At 40.1% G+C, this 19,132-nt stretch overlaps 1 protein-coding gene across 1 annotated transcript in view; it reads left to right on the top strand.

Annotated features, from left to right (window-relative positions):
* Window positions 1-19,132, top strand: part of DNAH8 (dynein axonemal heavy chain 8) — a 369,397-nt gene that overhangs the window by 271,244 nt on the left and 79,021 nt on the right. The window contains exons 75-77 of the mRNA XM_032410111.1: window positions 3,141-3,262; window positions 7,046-7,164; window positions 9,183-9,385. Of these exons, the coding sequence (XP_032266002.1) occupies window positions 3,141-3,262; window positions 7,046-7,164; window positions 9,183-9,385 (444 nt within the window). The remainder of the gene's footprint in view (window positions 1-3,140; window positions 3,263-7,045; window positions 7,165-9,182; window positions 9,386-19,132) is intronic.

Genomic DNA, 19,132 nt, shown 5'->3' with positions numbered 1-19,132 from the left:
CATACAAGTGGGATGGGAGGTATACTTTGGATTTTTCCTGATCCATGAGCCAGCTTTGCTTCCTGAGTCCCATCTGCCAACATGGCCCCTGAGAAGGAGACAGCTATGATTTAGAAAGAAGGAGGAAACCTGGCACTATGGGCCACAACGGGTCATGGGAAGGACAAGAGAATCGGAGGTAGACGGAGGTCAGGTACGAAGATCCTTGTCTCTTCCCAGTCTCGTGAGGCTGAACCTTGGGTGGGTACAGAAAGATGCTCGAGAAACATCCAGATGGGAGGTGCTCCTGCATTCTGCCTGGCACCAGATCCCACATGCAGCCCCTGGCAGCATTGATGGAGGGGAGCAGCTAGAGGGCTAAGGCTGACGTTTGGCAAGCAGGAGTGTGGGCATGGACATGTTGAGAGGGCTGGTGCGCAGCAGAGGCCTGGGTTCAAACCAAGAAGCTGCAGGCCCCAGGGAACTTTATTCCTGGACACAAAGGACCAGTCTCTGTGGACAGCAGCCCAACACCCTTGTAGGTCAGACAGGATTCGTCACAGCACCGAGGACAAAGTACAGGGATCCCAGCCTGTGGCAGAGATTGGAGGGCAGCATGCGGATCTGAGGCATCCTCCCCATTACGACACAATGCCATCCCACCCGCCTGTCCCCTCGCCCACCTGAAGGATGGAGCCCTTACCTGAAGGAGACTGGATTCTTTGAGAGAAGGGATGTAAATCAGAGGAGACCGAGAAACATAGTGAGGAGGGAATTTGTGAGGAGGATGGGAGTGGTCACAGAAAAAGCACAAAGGCTGTGCACCTGGGTCGTGGTGAGGGGCACGTCTGTAACCCCACTTCATAAAGCTGGAGTGTCAGGGAGAGTCGGATTGCACAGGAGAGCTGGTGAGAAGAGTTTGGATTTAATTCAGTTGGCGATAGGAAGCCATCGAATGTTTTATGAGCAGGGAAGTAGCATGAACAGAGCAGTGCTTTAAAAAGATTAATTTGGGATTGTATGATAGGTTGTCAACAGAAGTACAATCAGCTCAGCAGTGAAAGAGGTTTTGTTTTGTTTTGTTTTGTTTTTGAAAAACCAAAATAAAATTGGTTTATTGTATGGTTTGTATTTGTTCTGAACTGGCTTACTTTTTAACCAGATTATTTTTATAAAACATGATTTATGATTTTGTTTTCAGTGTTTTTTTACAAAGTTAACAAATATAGCCCTTAGATCTTTGATATTTTTTTTTAACATTTTTAACTCAGTACTTAAGAGGGAAAGAAGAAAGACTTATTTATCGTAGCAGAAATATTTGATCTCCTAGGAATGACTGTCCCTTTGTGTCAATTCCTACTTGTTTTCTGCAGTATTTGGAAGGTGCCTTTGACTTTCTTCTTCAACTGAGAATGTCAGAACACTTTGAAAAATGAAATAGATACCAGGGACAATCCTGTGTTATAGAGTAATTGATAGAACTATTTTCCCTGCCTGGTTATTTTAGAAAGATACCATCTTTCTTTTGTCATCAACCATGGACAAAAAGACACATTAGGGGGTCTGCTCTTGCCTTCCAGATTGGATTGAACCTGAGCCTTCCAAAACAGAGAATTCATGTCAAAATAACAGCTAATGATTACGTAGCTCTCACTATGGGCCAAGACTGTTCTGAGCTTCCTACATACATGAATTTATTGAATCTTCACAACTGATCTAGTAGAGTCTGTTATTACACCCATTTGACAGAAGAGGAAATGGAGAAAAATTAAGTTCTTTGTCTGTGTTTAGGCAGCTAGCAAGTGGCAGAGCGAGAATATCGTGGGGAGGAGAGTGGGCCGTGATTGTTCTGGGTTCGTGCAGGGGCACCAGGATGTTTCAAAACACTCGTTGTGGCTTTAATGTCTTCTCCTGATGTCTTTGAGACTTACAGTCACATGAAAACATTTCTTTTGGAAAGAACCCAGAAGAAAATGCATTTGTCTCTAAGTTAGAGAAGCAGCGTCCCTTGAGTCTACAGATGATACTCTCCAGCGGTGGCTTCTCCTTCAGTAAACTCGGTACTGGCAGAAACGGTGCGAGAGGATGGCTTTCTCTTCCCCGCCAAGGTAGCAAAGGGCGGGGTGTCAAGAGGAAGTTTTACCTGTTCTAATGGTGTGGTGGCGCTCAGAGCGGATGACCCAGAGGTGGCGCTAGGGGATTTACAAGAATACTTCAGCTCATTCACCTTCTCAGGAAGGTGCTAGAGGGAGAGCAACCCCTGCTGCAGTCCGCTCCGCCCCCTCTTTTGCCCAAGGGTTGATATGTGAAGTGGTGGCATTTGATGAGTTCTTCAGGAGGATTATAGGATTTAGAAGTGCAGAATCACTGTTTTGCACACATCTGAATTAAACAACAGCTGATAAAACGTTACTGAAGACATGCAATAGAGGAATTTTGAAGCTGTACATATAATTATGTGTCTCGGTGGAAGATTGTCCCATTGGGTATGCTCATTTGATTTGTGATTTGCTTCAAAATGTGATCCAACACTGTAATTCACGCTCTCCTCTACAATCCATAAGAGCAGAGGCCTTGTGTGGTTTTCTCTGCTTTATCCCCAGTGCCTGGAATATGCTGATAATGCATATGTTGAATAAATAAGTGAATAAATGATCTGAACATGAGTTACTCCCTTAAAAACCCACAGAGTATTATATCTCTCCCACCCTCCATCTATCCATCTTTTTGACCTGGTAAAAAAGAGTATTGAGTATCAAATTTCTGGAGGAGTGAGGGCTAAGACATGATTTTTAAAATCACACATGAAAAGGTCAAGCTATTCATTGATATCAAAATTGTAAGTTTCATGAAATTGCTTGTTTAAAAAAAAAAAAACGGTAAAAACGCAAACAACTGCAACCACCTGAGAAAAATTCTGTGCAGGGAGAAATGACAAGGAGCTGCTATCTGTATTTTATAAGATGGTATAAATCAGAAAATAAAACACTAAGACTTGAAGGAAATGGACCTAAAAAAGATAGCCACATTTTCTGTCATGATTATTTTCCAATTTTCCCATTATTCTCTGTAATATGGTTACCTCGCTTCTGTTATTTGGAAAATAAATGTCTAAAAATGAGGCACAGGCTGACCTGATTCCCACCAATGCCTTTCCCCAGGGGGAGCAGCTCTGGATCTGAAAGCCTGCCCTCCCAAGCCATTTCGCTGGATCCTGGATATGACCTGGCTGAATCTTGTAGAGCTGAGTAAACTTCCACAGTTTGCAGAAATTATGAACCAGGTAACGAGGGCTGGAGAAAAAAGTCCAGATCTGTAAACCCAAACATACCTGGGCCATTTTAATTGGGGCCTCCTGGTGACAATTCCTTCACCCAAAAGGCTCAATGCAATAGTGTAGCTTTAGGGCACTAAGCTCTCTGTGGGCAATTTTGGATGAAGAGTATCAGAAGGAGCCTTGTCATAGGTGCAGGTGACTGCCTTTTCCTTCTGTGTGGTGCACATGGGTCATTTATAAGCCTGCTTAACTCAAGCTGTCAGAATCAGAACCGGTGGGTGGACCCTTTTATTGTAGACTATTTTATTGTAGACTATGTTTTTACATTTTTACTGCTGCTTCTGATTAAATAAATTGTGCAGATTTGAATTTGAGGCAAATTAAGAGGCTGGGGTCCTTTCAAAAAAGCAGTCATTTTCCTGGTGAAAATCTAAAAGGGTGAAGGATAATGGTGAAACAGGTCCTGATTCACCCGTTGCTTTTCTTATTTGAAAATGTGAATGTGTTATTGGGGATTAGTTGTTGATTCAGTTCTCACTGGACAACAATTGTGCAACTCAGCATAAAGATAATTGTTCATTTCTGAGGTTTGTTGGTGATAGCCGCCTGTCACTGATGCAGGCCTGCGGTTTCCCAGCGTCACATGCCGAAAATCAGCTTTTTGGGGGTTGCTGGTGATGGGCAACTGGGGCAATGGGTCGACTACAAGTTGGCAGAGACCTCACCTTATCATCACGTGATTCCCTCCCCTTCACACACACCTACCCCCTGCCCAGCATACACTAGGTGTGCCCGTTCAGCAGCATTTCTGAAACATTTTGGAGATTTTTTTTTTAGAAGATTTTATTTATTTATTTGAGAGAGAGAGAATGAGAGAGAGAGCATGAGAGGGGGGAGGGCCAGAGGGAGAAGCAGACTCCCCGCTGAGCAGGGAGCCTGATGTGGGACTCGATCCCGGGACTCCAGGATCATGACCTGAGTGGAAAGCAGTCACTTAACCAACTGAGCCACCCAGGCGCCCCCATTAGAGAGATGCTTTACGTATTCAGCCATGGCTGGGTCGGAGTCCCTGGCTCCCGTCTGTGGTGGATGGTAAGCTTTGTTCTGTATGAGTCCTCCAAGCCCAGACAAATACTTTGGGAAGAAATAAGGTGGTCTGCACCTGGCAGGAGACTGGTAAGGGAGACCTCAGAGCGCCACTGGGAAAATCACTCAACACTGTGCCCTCTGCTGATGGGTTGTATTGATACTGGGATAGGCATTATCGTTTGCCTCTGTTAATCAGAATTTAATTACCTGCGGGCTAGAATCTGGTAGCTGCTACTGCTTAACAACAGGATAAGTACTTTGCAACAACTATAACCATGCCAGGGGGAAGTATTATTGGCCCCACTTTATAGATGAGAAAACGGAGATTCAAAGAGGTTAAGTACTTACCCCAGGCTGCATAGCCACTAAATGGTTATGCTGTAATCTGACTTTCGGCTCTATCCCTGACATTAGGAGTTACTTCTCTCCAACTCACCATGGGATGGACCAGAAGTGAGGGGGAGTGGTCATTCTCAGGAAAGTTGCAGAAGTTCCTGGGACCGGCCATCAGGTGGCCATCGGTTTGGCGTCTCCGGGAAAAAAGGGCAGAAGGAGAAGGGGATCTGTCCCCAGCTGAAAGGGTGGGTGTCAGGAACTGAAACAAAAGTAGCCTCCAACAGCAGCTGGCCTGCTTTGACATCTCAGGCTGAACTGTTCAGCCCCTGGAAGTGGTGTTGCTAACAGGGCCAGGAAAAGGAGTGGGAAGTGGAGGTAAGCAGCAAGGGGCTGGAGGAGATCCCATTGCCCCTGGCAGATGCGACTTGCCCCGGAGGCTCTATTGAGTAGAGTCAAAATGAGCGGATGCAAGGCCAGGAAGCTGGAAACCAACACCTTCTTACTTCCTGTGCATCCTGTCTAGCCTCGGGGCCAGAGGAGGCCCGCAGGGGACCCTGTGGGTAGTGCGCAGGTGCCGGAGCAGTGGGGCGATGGGCTCCAAGTGTGGCAGGCGGATTCTCTGGGAGTGGTCAAGGTCAATGTGGGGGAGCCACTGCAGGAGAAGGAAGACAGTTGTGAAACGTTTCAGAAATGCTCCTCCTTCTCTTGGTGCCCCAGGGGGACAAAACTGTAACTGAGGTCCAGAGCAATGGCTTCGCTCTTCATTTGCACCCAGCCTGGATCCTCTATGATGAATTGTTTGCATGGTGTGGACTTTGGGGCAGTTATTTAACCTCCCAGGGCCTCTGTGAAAAACGAGGATAACGCAGGTAAAAGTACAATCCTCGGGTCTGGCCCATAGGACCTGCTCCATTCGCATTTGCTCTTCACCTTTAATGCTGACCACGGCTTTGAAAACATGCTTACAAAACACTGTCTCAGTAATCCAGCCTGCTTGTTGCTGAGGGGCAGCATCGGACTCAACCAATCTTTTGTTTTTGTAATTAGTTTTGTCATGACTGGGGCTTCAGGGAGTGCCTTTTAATGCGTCTGAAAACTGGCGTTTCTTTCCATGCTTCTGAGAGAACAGGTATTCGAGACTAGCTCTTGGAGAGACTTTTTTTCTTCTTCTTTTTTTTTTTTTAATGTTATGTTAGTGACAATAGAGTACATCGTTAGTTTTTGATGTAGTGATCCATGATTCATTGTTTGCATATAACACCCAGTGCTCCATGCAGTATGTGCCCTCCTTAATACCCATCACCGGGCTAACCCATCCCCCGAACCCCCCTCCCCTCTAGAACCCTCAATTTGTTTCCCAGAGTCCATAGTCTCTCATGGTTCGTCTCCCCCTCTGATTTACCCCCCTTCAGTTTTCCCTTCCTTCTAATGTCCTCCATGCTATTCCTTATGTTCCACATATGAGTGGAACCATATGATAATTGTCTTCCTCTGCTTGACTTATTTCGCTTAACATAATCCCCTCCAGATCCATCCATGTTGATGCAAATGGTAGGTATTCATCCTTTCTGATGGCTGAGTAATATTCCATTGAACTGCTGGGTATTTACCCCAAAGACACAGATGTAGTGAAAAGAAGGGCCATATGCACCCCAACGTTCATAGCAGCAATGTCCGCAATAGCCAAACTGTGGAAGGAGCTGAGATGCCCTTCAACAGATGAATGGATAAAGATGTGGTTCATACATACAATAGAGACTTCTTTTATTCTTAGGTTTAAGGTCTGAAGGCAGGGAATCACTAAGAAAATAAAAGTTTAGATTTTTGTCATCTATCACTATTTTAAGTAGAGGTCAACATTTAGAGATTTGGTTATCAGAATGGTCTATATCAGTGGTTTTCAACCAAGAGAGCATTTGACAATGTCTGGAGACATTTTTCATTGTCATGAGTTGGTGACAGGGGTGCTACCGGCATCTAGTAAGTAGAGGCCAGAGATGCTACTAACAATCCTACAGTGCACAGGACTGCTCCCCCAAAATCACCTGGTCCAAAATGCCAATCATATTGGCAGGTTGTAAACACCTGGTCTGTGTTTTTTCCTGCCTGATCATTTGGTGTAATTGATACACAGTCTTAATTTCAGTGAATAATATAGAAAAACAATGGAAAAGCTGAAAGGGAATAGTAATATCCACGTTCTTTAAGTCACTGATTCTGGAGAAAAAAAAAGTCAACTGTGTGGTTATGTTTGAAAAACTGTTTGCCTATAAAGAATGACCCCCTAAGGTTACTCAGAATTCTCTCCAGTATATTCCAATTGCATATAGTCCTATGGCTTGCTAATTGGCTTATTTATTTTAGATATCTCGTAATGAGAAGGGATGGAAAAGCTGGTTTGATAAAGATGCTCCAGAGGAAGAAATTATCCCTGATGGATATAATGATTCACTGGATACTTGCCGCAAACTTTTACTTATCAGGTGAGAATAGGTATTATCAGACCTAGAAACATCACTCATCGTATTGTCAAATTACAGATCTTACCTCTGTGAGTTTACTTCACTGTGTCCCAGTGGTTATTATAAATGTGTGTGCTTCCAAATTGCCGTTTGGGATGGCAATTCCTTAGTTCCTTGACAAGCAAATAAAATGGTGATGGTGGCAGGGAATGTATTAATGATAATGCTTTGAGCAAAAAACATGAAAAATATGCCTTTGATATTCCCTTTGTTCATCATTTACCATTGAGTGAATCATTTATTGTTGAATTTACTTAAAAAAAATTAGACTTCACAGAGTTGCCAGGCAATTAGTCTATAAGCTAAAATTCAATTTTACCTGAGAAAAAAGCCAAGAACTGCCTATTGAAATGTATAAATGCTGTTTTGGCTATTAAAAGTAGAAGAAAATTTTGAAATTGATGTTAAGGAAGAAAATTCTTCCTTTTCTTTTCTTTTCCTTCTCACTTTTCATGTTTTCTAAATATCCAGGAGCTCAAAGAAGGCTTCTATATTGGAAGGTAGAGGTGTGTGTGTGTGTGTGTGTGATTAATGGGCAAGGCAGGAGGGTGGAGTGGGGGAGTAGATGGGACCACAAAAAGAACAACAAAAAGATGTAGGATGATTTTGGAGTAGTTTGTCTTCCTAATATTATACACCTGAGCTTGTATTTCTTAGAACAAGTTGTTTCCTGGATGTTGTCCACTCTTTGAGGGTCATCAGAGTGGTCAGCAGTGGTGATCTCATGATGTACAGAATATGAAAGGGCTACTTGTTTTTTTTAAGATTTATTTATTTCAGAGAGAGAGAGAGAGAGCATGAGGCGGAGGGGCAGAGGGAGAGAGAATCTCAAGCAGACTCCATGCCAAGCACGGAGCCTAACATGGGGTTCTACCTCACAACCTGAGATCATGACCTGAGCTGAAACCAAGAGTCAGAGGCTTAACTGACTGAGTCACTCCAGGGCTACTTGTTTTCATTGGAATAGATGTGTCTTTTATCTATTATTTAAAAATTGAACCCATGTCAAACAAATAATATAATCTACTAGCGAATAAGAATCCATAGAGCTTGTCTGTGACCTAAAATATCAAATACCAAATGATATTTATTTGATCTGTTGCTGTGTATAGAACCTACCATACGGTGTGGGCTACACAGATGGTATTGAACACGTGCTTGCTGATCAACCTCCTTTTGACAACTTTGACACTTTAATTCTCCCCCTGAAGACTGCAGAGCTTCCGAGTGGGCAGCAGGTTGGCCCCCATCGTGTTCAGGAGCTGGTAGAGGACACCTCCCCTTGTGTCCTGCTGAGTCCCCACACCTAAAGTGGGGCCTGACGTGTCGTTGGCACATGATAAATATTTGTCAAAGAATGAATGTGCTCCTGTGGATTGGTCTGAATGAGGAATTGCTTACCTGAAGGTGATAGCTTCAGCGACTGGAGATAATCAGTGATGTGATTTTTTAAAAATATTTATTTATGTTTAGAGAGAGAGAGCATGTGCATGGGAGCAAGGTGGGGGAGGGGCAGAGGGAGAGGGAGAGAGAGATTCTCAATGCAGGGCTTGACCTCACAATCCTGAGATCATGACCTGAGCCGAAATCAAGAGTCAGACACTTAACCAACTGAGCTACCCAGGCGGCCCATCATTGATGTGATTTAAAAAAATAACTAATTAAAGCTTCAGAGTAATTGGTCTTTCTGAAAATGAGATGATTGGATCAGCTGGCTTCTAAGTTTCCTTCCGGACTGGCAACAGACTCTGTTGTTACCGGCTCTCCCCTGTTTCTTGCCATGCCTCATACCAAAACCACACGATTACATTTATATTCATCCAGGGATGGAAAACCTGCCCATCCTTTCACAGACCTGCAAAAGGGAGGATTACCTTTTTGTCCTTTGCTAATTAAATGTGTTCTTTACATGCTTAGAATTAAATAGAATAAAAAATGAACACACTGAATTTTTCCCTCTAACTTGTATTCATTTCTAGGTCTTGGTGTCCAGACCGTACTGTTTTTCAAGCAAGAAAGTATATTGCAGATTCTTTGGAGGAGAAGTACACAGAACCAGTTATCTTAAATCTGGAGAAAACTTGGGAAGAAAGTGATACACGGACACCTTTGATATGTTTCCTGTCCATGGGATCTGATCCCACAATTCAAATTGATGCATTGGCCAAGAAACTGAAGCTGGGTATGATCAGAAATCTATGCAATTTAGCAAAGCTTCCATATTTTTGTCTCAAACCTTGCCTTTCATAATTTCATAACTGAATCTTAGAAGTATATCTACAAAACTGAGTTAGAAAAAATATTAAACTCTTTCCCCCCTTTTTAAATCTCCTAGAGTGTGGGTATGATACAGATACCTTTGTGCAGAGAAGAACACACTTGTTATTTTTGTTATTTTTTTTTTTTTAAGTTGTGAGCAGAGGAACATAGCAAACGGATAGCAGACTAGCAAGAATGAACATTCAGGCGTATTGCCATGTCCATATAAAATTGCAGAAAAGTCTATTTGGTCACAAATTAAAAAACTATAACCACTGTGACACACAGTAATTAGGGACTTATTCATTCTTTTTTTTAATGCAACTTTTTTTTTAAAATTTAAATTCAATTAGCTAACATAGAGTACCTCATTAGTTTTTGATGTAGTGTTCAATAGATTCATTAATTGCATATAACACCCAGTGCTCATTACATCACGTGCCCCTTTTAATGTCCATCACCCAGGTACCCTATCCCCCACCCACCTGCCCTTTGGCAACCCTCAGTTTGTTTCCCAGAGTCAAGAGTCTCTCATGGTTTGTCTCCATCTCTGATTTCTTCCCACTCAGCTTTCCCTCCCTTCCCCTATGATCCTCTGTGCTATTTCTTATATTCCACGTATGAGTGAAACCATATGATAATTGTCTTTCTCTGATTGACTTATTTCACTTAGCATAATCCCCTCCAGTTCTATCTATGTTGATATAAATGGTAGGTATTCATCCTTTCTGATGGCTGAGTAATATTCCAATGAGGGATTTATTCATTCAATAACCCTTTAGTACAGGCAGCAAGCTAGATTCAAGAAGTACAGAGATGACTACAACATAGCTGGGAAAGACAGACATGTAAGCACGTAATTGTGACTATGCTGTAGGAGTTACCCAGACACACCAGACTACAAGATTCAGAGCTACTCAGACTGCAAGGGGTGCAGAGGAAAGCATCACAGTGATGATATTTTGAGTAGGATCTAAAAAATAGATAAAATTTCACCAGGTGGGATGGTAGGCGGTAGAAAGAAAGTTGCCCCAGGGGGAGGAGGCAGGGCAAGGAGTTAGAAACACATAAGTGGTGAGAGCAGTTAGTGAGTCAAGGATCTGTATGATGCAGAGCACATCTTGGTAAGAGTGAGCCACCCTTTTATAGGATGGCTGTTTGTAGGAGGGCTGTTTATCTGCTCTTCATACTCTGGACATCAGAATGTGTTTGGAATTGCCATTTGGTATCTTTCAGATTCAGATCTCTTTAACTATACCTTATTGGGTTAACTCATTTATGGCTTTATGAAGATTATTAAAGTGATTGATTATGAATAACTAAACCTACACTATGAAATAAAACTTACATTGAGTTCATTATTATGTTAATATGACATGATATAAAATCAATTCATTCCTCTCCGAGTATTCACCATGTGTCCTGCACAAAGAAATTACTGTAAACCATTAGCTTAGGGTAGCATTGTCTATGTTCATTCCCTCTTTCCTCATCTTGACTTTGCTCTATTGTCACCACATCCTTCTATGTTCTGTATGGATCCATGTTTGAATGGTCACTTTCTTCAGTCTAAACACTGATACCTAATATAAAGAGCTCCCAGGTTCTAATAGCAACTGTTCCTGATTAAGTCTCATCAGCCACCTTTAACGTAGGCTGTGTTGCTCTGCTATTTACGGCAACACGCCAGTCATTTTCATTGGTCTAAGAGTGATGCCTCTCTTGCAGCCCTGTAGTTTGCAAATCTCCCTCAGATGTATTCCTCTATGGAGTTTTGTCCCATTGCTTTCTCCAGCTGCCCCACTTCTCTCTGCTTACGGGTTTCTTTTTCCTGTCTTACTATGAGCCAATCTCCATGTGACAGAACTCTTGGTCTCTGGTGGCTCATGAGCTTCACTGCTTACATGTTCAGTAAGTTCAGCACTCTCAGGGAAAGTCCCCTTACTCTCTTGGTCTGAAGTCCAAATATCAAGGGAAGAAATTCATTGGTTTTGCTTTGGTCATGTGCTCCTTCCTGGACCAATCAATGAACTGCTGTTGCAGAGATGGGTTCACAGCAGGAACCCAATGTATGGAGCTAGAGTGGGGTCATTTCTTAGGAGGAGATATTGTTCCTAGAAGATGGGTGTATTTCCAACTAGAATTACAATGTCAGATGTTACCTGAAAATAGTGCTATTGTCTAGGACAAGAGTTTAAGAATAGAATTAAGAAATTCAAGGTCTCCATGGGGAGAAATTATAACCATGACATTAAATGAATACATAAGGCTGGAGTTGTGCTATTACCTTTAGTGTTATTACATGTTATCATACTATTTGCTTGGCAATTTGGTGATTTTCATTTCTTGTCATGACTTTAGTTTTTCCAACAATTGTTCAAATTTCTATTGGTTATTTTATTTGGATGTTAAAACAGAGTAGATCTGATCCTGAAGGACCCAACGAATTTTATAAAGAACTCTTTGCTGAATAATTCTTAAGAATGCTAGAAATTCTCATGCTCTTCACTGCTTTGGATTAAAAAAAAAATCCCTAAAATAGCTGTGAAAATGAAACTATTATATAGACAGAATAACATATTAATCTGGTCTCTACCACAAATATTTTATTGGGTAATTGGATAATAGATAATCATAGAATGCTCAAGGTAAATAGGCTGGAAATCTTGAAATCCAACTACCTTATTTTATAGCTGGGGAAACTAAGGTCTGAAGATCAGGTCAGACGGCTAGTTGGGGATAGGTCTTAGGGGGGACAAATGAGGTCAGGCCTTATCTCAGGGCTTCCAAATCCCACTACAGTGGTGTGCTCTTTCATTCCCTCTCACTACCCTCACTGGATGAATTAACCAGTCACCAGACAGCCAATCGAGGGATGGGCCCAAGTCAAATATATTTTTGTAAGAAAGTAAAAACTTATCACTATGGATATTGTCAGGTGCCTGTCAGACTCTGCAGTGAGAGATTTGGAGCAGATAAATTCTGCCCAGAAGCACTGGGTGCCTGGTCAAGAGGGAGAAGAGACAGATGGCTTTAGCATGAGAACCCTACCAGAGCCTGGATAAGGGAGAAAGGGGGTCCCAGAGGAAGGAGGGGTTTGAAAATAGAATCCAAACACAAATGAAAGGGAACAAGTAAAATACAAACCCACAAATATACAGAAGAAGGAATGAGAAAATGGGTATAAAAACATATACAGATGAAAAAATTTAAGTAAGAGAGTAGTATATAGTTATGGTAATAACCTTTAAAATATCATTAAAATTGACAAGTTTGTAAAAAAATACAAATTTACAAAATCTTTTCAGAAAAGATAGAAAAACCTGAATACACCAATAATCAAGATGAGAAAAATTAGAAGTTTTTAAATTATGACATCAGCAAAGGCCCTGGGCTTGGATGATATTTTTAGTAAATCCTTTAAAAATTTCATGTTTTATTCCATTTCAGGACAAGGAGAAAGAGGATATATTTTCCTCTTTATTTTAAGACAATGGCATTGTCTTGATATAAACAGACAAGATAGTAACTTCATAAAAGAAAGAAAACTACAGATTGATCCTACTTATCAATATAAATGTAAGGATCTTGACTAAAATGCAAACAAGAAGAAATCATTATAACATTAAAAAATAACATGCATAAAAAGTAATAATTTGCCTTGACCAAGTAGAAATGCATAGATGAATATAAGAAGATATAGAGTTAAGAAATCTCATCACAACAATACGTAAAATGCTTTTCCTTAGACTATCATATTATTACCTTGATAAATGCTAAAAAGGCATTTTATAAAAATTCAGCATTTGTATTTGACTCATAAGAAGTTGAAACAGAAGAATATTTTAATATGGTAGTGAATATGAACTTCAGACATCAACATTTTACTTACTGGTAACCAACTAGACACATTAAAGTCAGAAATAAGATAAAGATGTCTGCTATCACCGCTATTATTTGGCATTGTTGTGGAAGATGTAGCTAATATATTGTAAGAACCATAAATAAAAGATATAAGTACTGGAAAGGAGGGACAAAAATCATCATTACTCTCAGGCAATGTAATTGTGTAACTAAAAGCAAATGAATCAACTGAAAAACTATTAGATTTAACGGGACAGTTTGGTAAGGTGGCTGGTCACAAAATAAATATATAAAAAATTAACGGAGCATTCTTGTAAAATAAAATGTTAAGATCCCATTCACTATAGCAATAAAAATAAAACTGAGAAATGATTTTTTAAAATACCTATTAGAAGGGGGGCGCCTGGGTGGCTCAGTCGTTAAGCGTCTGCCTTCGGCTCAGGTCATGATCCCAGGGTCCTGGGATCGAGCCCCACATCGGGCTCCCTGCTCAGCAGGGAGCCTGCTTCTCCCTCTCCCACTCCCCCCGCTTGTGTTCCCTCTCTCGCTGTGTCTCTCTCTGTCAAATAAATAAATAAAATCTTTAAAAAAAAAATAAAATAAAATAAAATAAAATACCTATTAGAAGAAAACTATAAAACTTTCTTAGAGGCATAAAAGTAGGATAGAAATAATGGAGAGTTAAACCACATTCCCAGTGTAAGATTCAATATTGTAAAGATGTCAATAGTCTCTAAATTAATCTATAAATTGAATGCAAGTCTAATTGAAATTCCAACTATATTTTCTGTTCTGATTGGATAGTAGAGGGATCTTAGATCATCTAGAACAAGAAATGGACAAGAATAACCAAGAAAGCTTTGAAAAGGAAAAAGAATAATGGGGAGCAAGCACCACCAGATTTGTAAACCTTTATCAAATGGCAGTAATTTAGTCAGTGTGGAACTGGCTCAGAGTAGATAAACAGATCAATCAAGCAAAATGAAAGGCCTCAAATTAGGCTCTACTATCTATAATAGCTGAGTCTATGATAAGATTCACATTTCAAATCAATGGAGGAAAAATGGATTAGTCAATAAACATTATTAGGATAGCTGGTTAACTTTAGGAAAAAGTAAGAATTTTATCTCACTTTAAACTCCAAAGTAAAGTCTAGATTAATTAAGCTATAAAAGAAAAAAAAAAGAATATATTGATACTATTGGGGTAGCTAAGATTTTCTTAATCATAATACCAGACTCCAAAACCAAGGCAGGTAGTTTGACTGGATGAAGTTTTGAAACTTCTATATGTCAAAGCAGCATTAATAAAGCATAAAAGAGGATAGATATGTGGGCTGGGAATGACAGCATTCCATTTCAGCTGGAGACACTGGCAGTCCTTTTTAATATATATATATCACAGATCTAAAATATTTGTGTGCTTTGTCTTAACTATTCTATATGTATGAATTTCTTCTAAGAACATATCAAGAGATAGATATCAAGATTTATATACAAAAATGTTTCATCTGGCGCTATTTATAATACTGAGAAAATAAAAATGTCTTAAATATACAAAAGGATTGAATGAACAAGGATGCATCAACATGATGGAATATTGTGCCACCATCAAAAACTTTTCCAATAATATTTAATGACAGTAAAATGCTCACAATATACTGTTAAGAAGGAGAGATTTAAAATAACATAAATGAGTATATGTATATATATAAAATATGTAGGTAGGTAGATAATTTTTAATGCAGGTGGGTCTACAATCCCTTACTCAAAACCCTTGGGGCCAGATATGTTTCAGAAATCAGAATATTCCAGCTTTTAGAAAGGTAATATTTCATATGTTATATAATATACTGCAGGTAAGAGTATTAATATTCATAGAGTTAGGGATAAATAAAGTCTATAAATAGCCTCATACCCAGTCAGGTCAATTTTTGTCACTACAATGATTTTGTGCAAAATTTTCAGTTTTCATAACATTTTGAATTTTAAAATGAGGGTAAGTGATTGTGGATTATGCATATTAAAAAGATGAGAATGAAAATCTAGGGAGGGTTGTTCATGAATTTCATTTTCTTCCTTATACTCTCCTGTATTTTCCAGTGCTTTCACTACGAGCATATATTACTTATTTAGAGGGATGCCTGGGTGGCTCAGTTAAGCATCTGCCTTTGGCTCAGGTCATGATTCCAGGGTCCTGGGATCAAGTCCCACATCAGGCTCCTTGCTCAGTGGGGAGCCTGCCACTCCCCCTGCTTGTGTGCTCTCTCTCTCTGACAAATAAATAAATAAAATCTTTTTAAAAAATTACTTATTTAGAAATAAGTTTAAAAAACCATAGAGGAAAAGTGAAAGAGACACAAGCCTGATTTTGGAAAGAAATGGAAAGGCAGTTGAATTCTTGTTAAAGTTCTCAAATACAAACAAACAAAAAACCCAAACCACCAAAGTGTAATTATATTTTTTTACCTGCAGCAACACTTCCTACAACACCCTCTGCAACCATTCTTCTTTTGAGAGTTCCTCTTGTGATGTTATGGCATCTTTCCCCCACATCTCTAGAAATTTAGACTTGTAGTGCCTTTTAAATATATTTTTTAAATTTATTTTATTTATTTGAGAGAGAGAGAGAGTACAAGTAGGGAGAGTGGCATGCAGAGGGAGAGGGAGAAGGAAGCTCCCCGCTGAGCAGAGAGCCTGATGCAGGGCTCGATCCCAGGGCCCTGTGATCATGACCTGAGCCAAGGCAGCTGCTTAACTGACTGAGCCACCCAGGTGCCCCTAGACTTGTACTGCCTTTTATCTCACTGGCCCCTGCCCTTTGAGACCTTTCTCCTCCTAAGTGCAAAGCTTCCTCACTTTTCCAATGTCAATCAATCTAGTTGTTCCAGACCATTCAGAAAATTTATGAAATATTTATTGACTTATGTTAAAAATGAAGAAAGATTGCAAGTCAATAACTTAAACTTCTACCTTAAAATACTAGGAAAAGAAGAACAAATTAAACCCAAAGCAAACAAAAGGAAACAATAAATATTTCAGTGGAAAAAAAATGAAATGGAGAACAGAAAACAACAAAGAATCAACAAATCAAAAGTATCTTCTTTGAAAAGATCAACAAATACCTAACAGCCACTGGTTAAAAAAAATTAGAATGTTGGTAATATATTGAGCCCCACTCCATAGGCCCCCCCCCACTCCACAAGACTGTGGAATATGCAAAGAGGTTAATTTAAATTATCCTTTTATAAAGATCAGAAAATATAATTTGATGATCAATAACTTGCCCAAAACATAAAGATGTAAGTGAACATTTGATGACAAGGGAAATAAAGAGTAGCACAGGGAAATTCACTCCCAGAACTTGTTAGACAAACCATGGAAGTGAGTCCCAAGGGTTATGAGAGAAAAAGAACCTTAAATTTAAGAAAAGGAAAAGTCTCCATAATGGATAATGTATGCCATCACTTCACAGTAAAAAACAAACAAAAACAAAAAATGAAAGAAAGAAAGAGAGAAAGGAAGGAAGAAAAAGAAAGAAGGAAAAAGAAAGGAAAGGAAAAAAAGAAAGAAAAAAAAAACAAAATTGACAAATCTTCCGTTTGACCAAGAGTAGAGGAAAGAAGACTAAGATTACTAAAATCAGGAACGACAGGGGGAACATCACTATTGACCTAACAAAAATTTTAAAAAGATCATGAGGGAATACTATCAATGATTATGCCACTAAATTAGGTAATCTGAATGAAGTGGGCAAATTATTAGCAAGAGACAACTACTGGAAATTACTCAAGAAGTAATAGAAAACCTGTATAGAACTATAAGAAGTAAAGATATTGAGGAGGAGAAAAGATGGAGGAAGAGTAGGAGACCCTCATTTCATCTGGTCCCTTAAATTCATCTAGATATCTATCAAATCATTCTGAACATCTGTGAATTGAACCTGAAATCTAAGAAAAGAATTGCTGCAATTCATAACTAGAAAAGTGACCACTTTCTACAAGGTAGGAGGTGTGGAGAAATGGATCCGAGGCAATATATTGGAAGATAAACTGTGGGGTAAGGGAGCCTCCATAAGTCAGCATTGGAAAGTGATACAGCAGCTGAGCTCAAAATCAGGACTTCTAGAAGTCTGCTCCTGTGAGGGACATTCCTGCCTGAAAGGTGCTCAGGTGGCAAAGTGGGGCAGAATCCTAGGTGGAACAGTGTGGTCTCAGGATCCCTGGGGTAACAGAAAGAAAGGGGATGCCTGAGTGTGGCAGAGTTTCCAAGCATTGGAGCAGGGAGCCAGCTACAATCAGCAAGACTTGGAGTGGCCTCTCAGCTGCATTTGCCATAAACCACGAACCATGGCAGGATTTGGGGACCACTCTCCAGCGGGGGCCCAGCAAGTGGCAGAACCACTGTGAGACCCTGCTCCTTCCCCCGGGAGGAATGGTGCAGGTGTGCGCACGATCTGGTGATCACTCCAAGAGTGGGGCCCAGCAAGCAGTGGAGCCATGGTGAACCCCCCCCCCCAGGAGGATTGGCGCAGGTGGGCACCACAGGAGTCTGCAGAGTTTGGTGCACACAGAAGTGATTGACTGTTTCTCCCTGAGGGTGCACTCAAGGGTGGGGGCCGCAACTGCTCAGGTCTGGGGCTGGAGATTGGGGTGCTGCCATTTTTTTTTCATCCTCTAAAGCAGTGTGAAAAGCCTTCAGAGAAAAAAAGCCATGTAGAGCAACCCGAAGCAGTTTACACTGAGCCCGGCCCCCTGACAAGGGGTGGTCAACTCTGCCCAGGCAAAGACACCTGAGAATCAGTGCAACAGGCCCCTCCTCCTGAAGATCAACAGGAACATCAGGCTAATACCAAGTTTATGGATCACACAGAATTGAAAAACTCCTGAGCTAGGGGAAAATAGCATATAGAATTTGAGGTTTTGTCTCATGATTCTTTCAGTTTAAAAATTTCTTTCTCTTTTTTTTTCCTTTTCAACTAGCATCTTACTGTATCAACTCTTTTTTTAAGTCTTTTTTTTTTAATTTTCATTTTTACATTTATATTTTGTAGATATGTTCTTCATTTTTGGCTTCCTTTCACTGTATTCAATTTTATTTTTGTATATATATATGTTTTTATTTCTTTACTATTTTGGGATCTAGTGTCTGTTAGATTATATTCTCTTCCCCCTCTTCCCTTTTTCTTTCTTCTTCTTTTTTTTTTTTTTTGGTTTCTGATCTCTTCAGATTTGTCTAGTGTATACTTCACTGGGGTCGTGGTTGATATTTTTTATTTTGTTATCTCGTTCATCTATTCTTCTCTGGACAAAATGACTAGAAGGGGAAATTCACAACAAGAGAAAGAACCAGAGATAATACTCTCTGCCATAGATTTAATCAATATGGATATAAATAAAATGTTGGACCTAGAATTTAGAATAATGATTATAAAGATACTAGCTGGGCTTGAAAAAAGCATAAACGATACTAAAGAATCCCTTAGTGTGGAATTAAAAGAACTAAAATCTAATCAGGCTGAAATTAAAAATGTTTTAACTGAGATGCAGTCTAAAGTGGATGCTCTGATGGCTAGGGCAAATGAGGCAGAAGAGTCAGTGACATAGAAGAAAAAATTATGGAAAGGAAGGAAGCTGAGGTAAAGAGAGAAAAACAACTAATGCATCATGAGGTGAGGCTTCAAGAAATCAGTGATACCATAAAGCAAAACAATATTAGAATAATTGTGGTCCCAGAGGAAGAAAAAAGAGAGAGAGGGACAAAAGGTATATTTGAACAAATCATAGCTGAGAACTTCCCTAATCTGG

Source organism: Phoca vitulina, unplaced genomic scaffold (assembly GCF_004348235.1).
Source record: "Phoca vitulina isolate PV1807 unplaced genomic scaffold, GSC_HSeal_1.0 scaffold11, whole genome shotgun sequence".
NCBI classification, from domain to species: domain Eukaryota; kingdom Metazoa; phylum Chordata; class Mammalia; order Carnivora; family Phocidae; genus Phoca; species Phoca vitulina.
Note: the sequence above shows the minus strand (reverse complement) of the source record. Positions and strands in the feature narration are given on the sequence as shown.